The 6,817-nt window shown below is 35.1% G+C and overlaps 1 protein-coding gene across 2 annotated transcripts in view; it reads right to left on the bottom strand.

The window, feature by feature from the left end:
* LOC106120018 (homeobox protein Nkx-2.1) overlaps window positions 1–6,817 on the bottom strand; it is a 29,878-nt gene that overhangs the window by 19,191 nt on the left and 3,870 nt on the right. For both annotated transcript variants that reach the window (XM_013315174.1, XM_013315175.1), the window contains exon 2: window positions 5,456–5,652. In XM_013315174.1, the coding sequence (XP_013170628.1) occupies window positions 5,456–5,652 (197 nt within the window). The remainder of the gene's footprint in view (window positions 1–5,455; window positions 5,653–6,817) is intronic.

The raw sequence follows: 6,817 nt of genomic DNA, 5'->3' as shown, positions 1-6,817 counted from the left end.
GGGGCCGGCGGAGCTGCGCGTGACGGACCCCGCCGGGGCGCCCTCTAGGTGTCAACTCTCTACATTGTTGGCCATTAACATAGTTTATCTATATTGTATATGTATTTGACGTTCTAGACTATTTTACGTATCACAAGTTTTCTTTTAACAACGTTAAAGGTGATAAAAATTGTCAAAATGAAACTTCCAGTGACTGCCAGTGACAATCTTTTGAAAAATGATTGTTCATTTTCAGACGGATGCTAATAGTCTTCTGAATTCAAAAACTCGTAAGTTAACTTAAAATTAAAAAAAAATGCAAAGACCTTTTTCGAAATAGGGAGATGGTTTAAATATTGCTTCCAACAAGAAAATGACGTTAATTACTAATAAAAAAAATTAAAATATCAAGTATAAGAATAAAACTGGCCAGTACTTAGCAATAATTGGAAAAGATATTATACAAAAATGCATACGATAAATGTTTAATTTAATAAAAGTGTTACAGTAAACATTATAAGGGTAAATACTGGCACGAGGATAAAACATTAACGCACTTGAAAAAGAAAAATAACATGACCAAAGAGGTTCTTAGTGAAAGTTAAACAAATCGAAATGTTGCCGATTTAAATGTTGTATTGTTGGAGATACACTTAAAAGTTGTTTTGGTTAAATATTTCCTTTAAAGTGTTTAATATTTCACCTTTACGAAATTTATTGAATAATTAACTCAGACCGCTTGCTTGCTTGACTTGCTAGTTTTGAAACAATAGTAGAAATACATATTAAAATTAATCTTATTTTCTTACTAATATTATAAATGCGAATGGATGGATGATTGTTAGAAGGTATCTCCAGAATGACTGTATGGATCACGTGGAAAGGAAGAACACATAGGCTACTAATTAAGTTTTTTTTTTAAATTCCGCGAGGACTGAGTCGAGGGCAACGGTTAATTTTGATTATAAGAAATATGTCATAATCATGAATAACTTTGTGGTGTCGAAAATAAAACATTAAGATTTAAAATTTAAATAGCAGTGACAACGAACGTGCTACCGAATTACCCATTCTTATAGTTCTTCCCACACCACTTGTCTTTATGTTTGTATGTCTACACAAAATTTTATACGTGAAATTGTCGATCTGTACGTGAAGAACATACGTGCGCTGGACAGAGCGTTGTCGCCGGTCAATATTTACTCACAACTAATGGATTTTGCGAACGGACCCCGACACGTCATCTGCTCATTTCTACTGTTCGATATTTAACTTGTGTTGCAACAGATTATAATAAAATATTTGTTTATTCTGCTTTTTTACGTTTAAAATAAAACTAGTCTATCTAGTAATCGTTTCGATAGACAAAACAAATTTTAAGGTAAGCATGTTAATACAACGAAGGGAATCCCTACACAAGATACAAAAACATATAATAATAAAATTTATGGTCCGAAAGTAAGAAGTACCAACATAAGTTCCAAACTCTATGGTCAGAAAAACCGGTAAACATAAGCAACATTTTTTCCAAACGTGTCATAAATCAATGTTCGCGATACCTGAGCGTCCGAGTGGCGTACATCAAACGGAGTCAAAGGCACTCGTCAGCGGTCAGCCTCAAATTAAAACCGCCCGCGGCCCCGAGAGCGTCACTTAGCTTTCGCCTAATGCGGCGAGTGGACGCGTCAGTAGCAGCCGACCGCATTTGTCTTCCTTTATACCAGGAAGCCAATGTTTACCAACCCATTTCGACTTACGTTTTCAACGCTTTTTGCATTATAAATTATAATTTCCCAGTGGCTACGTAAGTTTTGCTACTAAAATAATATAACGCAACAAAAATACGGTTAGCACATTAGAATTTTCTGGAAATGCAAATTGTGAATCTAATAGTTCAGCTGTAAAATATTGTTTATCAAATTCAAAAAAGCTCCTCAATATTCTTTTTAATTTATAAAATTTAAGTATATTTCTTAGTCAAGAGTTCTATAACATTAGTTCAAAGCAATATCTTGCAAAATGTATAAAAGAAATAGCCTAATTGTGATCTTAGAGTGAACAATAACTATCGAATGTGTCCTCACATCGTGTGCATCATTTTCCGATCAAGCGCGTCCGATAGAGCCACTGTTTTTACAGGCAAGAGGGGAGTGATGGTAATACAATAGGGCTATTATTCCCGATGTTGATTCACGCACAATTTGCCAGCGGGTGCGTTTATTTAGCGCTGGCAACATTCTCCGATACTGTACCGCGGGGGGATTCCGGGTTTTGTTACGGCCGTCGATGATTTTAACACGATTACTGTCACCAAATTTGTCAGTGACAGATGTGATGGTTAGCTTTTATCACTTGAAAATAGAAACAATAAAAATAACAAATATTAATTAATAATGTTAGAGTAAATACTAAATTTAGCTATGTTCAAAGTTCACAAATGAAAAATAACTTTGTCTATGAAAATTAGGTTCAGTAAACAAACCGCAAATTCTGTTTAAAATTTAAAGGTGTCGTCAACATGATACAAGAATTGTTGAAGTGCCTGAAGTAGCGACTCGAGTGGGCAACGCATATTTATCTATATTTCAACTTGCATCGCATTACGTGGGCCAAACTAAAAATGATTTTAGGCGAGCCTTCGACTGGCTCGACCTCACATTATTTGCCGACGTGAGGCTTCATGTTTACTTAGCCAAGGCTCTAGTGGTGGACAAACATGGGACCCATCGACGGAATTGCTTATTTTGTCTCTACCTACACAACTACTATACAGGTATCCACGGGAGCCGGGCGTGCCGCAAGGCAGCGCACTCGGACCACTTTTTCTTACACACATCTTACTTCTGTAGTGGTATAATAATTCGGTGGACGATATTCGAGAGCGTGTTTTACGCTTAAATGGAATGCTATCGTTTTAATCTGTTTTCGGGTGCGCTTCAGCGGCGAGGAACATTTGTTTTCAGATTTAAGAGATTTAATGATGCTTGAGCAAGTTAAGAAACACTTACGGAATAAAATCTCTTTATTTGTACTAAGTAATGGAAGTAAATCTCATATTTACTCACCTAAATTCATCATATTTTTTTCGACTAACCTAATCGAACTCATTACTGTTAAGAGCCGTTAATGTAAAGAAAATTGAAGGATTCAGACCCACTGTTCAATGACACTTCTTTTGTTTATTATTTGTAGAACATTTTTGAGTATTTTGTCCGGTGTTATTTGGAAAAGTCGTTGAAATAACTTAAGTAATTCACACAAACATTCTTAAAAATGTCACGTGTAAATAAATAAAACCTACAAACAGTGCTTATCTAAAAAAATATTATAATTTCAGTCAAATTTATCACGTAATATTTTTTGTAATAATCAAATATGGCGCCACAAACTGAATTTACCTCTTGAAATATTTTCATTATTAATATAGCATTATGCCATTAGACTTCTATTAAAGTAAAATGAAGCCATAACTCCGGCTTTGTTTTATGGTGTAACATAATTCGATTGTCGATGGCTATCTTCCTATCATTGTCTTCCGGCGTTGGAGCGCGGTCGACGCCATCTTGTTTCTCAATGAGCTTTTGAAATTAGTTTGGCGTGGTTATTGAGTTGTGTTTGGACAATAGAGAGAATGTTTTCTTCGATTCGTGAAGTTTGTAATTGAGTATCAAGAGATTTCCGTCACTTTCAACGTTTAATATAGGTAATAATTTTCAAATGCCAGTTCTTTTTTGTTGAATACTTGCATAAGTTAAGCCGGCTACACATTCAGTTTTGAGTTCGAAACTGTATAGTTTAACTGGTAATTACTATGGTACTACGTACGTATGTTTTACATGAATAATCCGTGTGCAGTTAAAACTGTAGCTGTGTTGCCAGCTTAAGGATTAGTTTATTAAAGTTCATTTATCTAAATTAATTTAATTAATCTTACTAATATTATAAATACGAATGTTTAGATGGATGGATGTTTGAAGGTATCTCCAGAACAGCTCACATAAGCTACTAATTAAGTTTTTTTTTAATTCAGTGCAGATGAAGTCGAAATAGTACCTATACTGTTAATATTTGCGTTATATTAGTAAAAAATGGACCATAAATACAGTAGAGAAATTAGTTTTAATATAAAAATTACTACAAAAACACTTGTAATATTGTTCTATGGAGTACAAAACGGTGTTGGTAATTAATAAACAAACTGTAGATAATATTATATTACAAAGGTGTTGACTTATCAAAAGGCGATATCCGATGCTCCCGCGACGCACTCCCGGCAAAGATCAAGTTACAGTTCAATGAATAGCTTTGAAATAGATGCGACACTTGAGATTGTACCATTACCGTAATAAAAAAATGCAGCAACTATTTTATTTTTAAGAAAAAAAAAATATAAAAAGAACATGAATGATAAAAAAAAATTACGAAAAAAGGACAGCAAAGAGTTATTGGAAAACAAGCGGTCGCCCTCGACTCCGTCCGCGAGGAATTTAATAAAAAACGCACTGAAGAACACAACCTATGTGTTCTTCCAGACTTTTACATCTGTGCAAAATTTCATCAAGATCCGTTTACCCTTTCCGAAGATACCTTCAAACAAACATCCATCTCCATCCTGGATGGATTCATTCGCAACCTTCGCACTTATAATATTGGTAAGATTTTTGTGTGTTTTGTGAAGTTATTTCATAGGTTAGTAGTAAGGAAGTAACTACCGGATTTTAAGTAGCAAATAATTCATAAGACAAACATTTTAGTATAAATATAATCCTACGGTAGCATTGGATATAGGCATAAAACTGCATCGCGTGTCCTATCTATCTTGTAGTTAGTCTAAGGTTACAAATACTGGGAGCGGGCGCGCGGGCACGCAGACTTTACCTTTTTAAATGTTTTTACTGTGCTCTTAATGGTGTTGACACAAGGGACATTGCACTGCAATTTGATAGCGTTACTTTTGTTTTTTTTTATTAATTATAGGATCAAGTGTTTATGACCAATTTTTTTTAACCTGTTAGGCGCCATTATTTTTATAACAATAATATATTATACCAGACCTTTGGAAAAAGTAGGATAACCTATATTTATGTTATCTGTTCGACTAATATTTTTATGTTGGTCATACTCAACTATGTAACATGGCTTGCTAGAAGCTATTTAATTGTTTTAGTACCCTATATTTACTTAGTAGAAGCTAAAACTCGATTTGAGCCCCCTGTAGTTTTTCCAAAGTTTAGTTTATGAAATAAAAACCGTGTTTATGAATAAAATATAGGAAAGACTTTGAGATATTAAAATCAATGTAAAATAGTTTACAATGTTTAAAGCCCTCTAGCGGCCAAACGATGTAATTTTGGATAGAGAAAAGTTGAAAAATGAATCTATGGTAATCCATTGTACACGCTTAACCTTGACAAACTGAATATTAAGACACTTTAATTTATTAAAAAATAAATAAAAACTTGATGTGCAGACTCACTGGCAAACCTGGGGTCGTTTGATGCGGGATACCAGCTCGCGCCGCGCATATCCCCGTAGTGCGGTAGATCTGAGGGCGCGCAGCCGTAGCCTTGTACCGGCGCGCCGCCATACAGCGGCACCGCGTACGGGTTAGCCGCCATGCCGCAAGACGCCGGTCCCAGCGGCGAATTGATGCTGCTCCCTGAAGAATTCGACCTGTGGAGATATCTAAAGTTATAGTTCCATACAAACTTCATTTCACAATCTTATACGAGATACTGATGATATTTACGAGATGTACAATCCTAATTATTCCTTTAGGCAAGATATTAAAAGGCTAAGTACTCTCATGCGCAACCTTTCCTATACATGTAGGTATATTGGGCCAATCCGGTATCGTACTGCGAATACAAACGCTCGCAGCTATTGTAGTCTTAGTAACATTTGAATCTTGGTAACTGGAGTCGAAAATATACGATTATCAAAACGCATGTAACCAAACGAACTTGACCACAAACGATCTCTCAGAATTAGTCCGTGTAAATAAGACTAACAATTTCACCGACCTACCTTAGTAGGAAAATTTCACAATAACCAAGAGTTTGACCAAGATTTAATGTAATTTTAAGCGGTGATTTGGTTGAACAATATGCACTTTCTTAGTACGTAAGTGCCTATTTACCAGTAACACTTTGTGACAAATGTTTATATTTGCATGACTGAAAAACCATAACTGGAAAGATCCTATTGCATTGGGAAATAATTTAAAAAATGTTAATATTAACATCAATTTTATTCAACTATGTACATGTTAATATAAAAACATCCGTATCCATTATTTGCAAAGTATGACAAATCACATATAAACACGAGTTATTAATATTTGTTTAATTATGTAGTCTAAAGTTATACCAACATTGGGACTATAAAAATATTAAAGACGTTAGCTTCTATAAAGGGTTAAAATAAAATGCTCGATGTCGTCCAGTTTAGAACTTTCGTTCGAAATTTAAATAGTTGTCATAGCAACGGATCGTCCTAAATTATCATATGTTGAGAGATTGCAATTAGATTTTTTTGGTATTGTATTTCAAGTGGGAAGCGAATTTAATTCTGTGACTTTACACACGCATTGTAGATGATTTCGCGCCCAAAATGTCAATCGCATTTTTTTTAATTCTATAATCTGTGCTTGTCAATGACAGTAATCATGAATGGGTGGGCGTTTGAAATTGCGTCGTAAACGCGTCCCGAAAGCACCAGCGGTCGCGGCGCGGCGCCAGTCAACCCGTCACTGTAAACAAAAGCGAGCTTATCTCTCTAATCCCTATTTACACAATTTAATCCCCTGCCCCTACCCATCCCGTTAAACGGTACGAAG

Source organism: Papilio xuthus, unplaced genomic scaffold, assembly GCF_000836235.2.
Source record: "Papilio xuthus unplaced genomic scaffold, Pxut_1.1 DF826961.1, whole genome shotgun sequence".
NCBI classification, from domain to species: domain Eukaryota; kingdom Metazoa; phylum Arthropoda; class Insecta; order Lepidoptera; family Papilionidae; genus Papilio; species Papilio xuthus.
The sequence above is the reverse complement of the archived record's forward strand: the minus strand, read 5'-3'. Positions and strand labels throughout refer to the sequence as shown.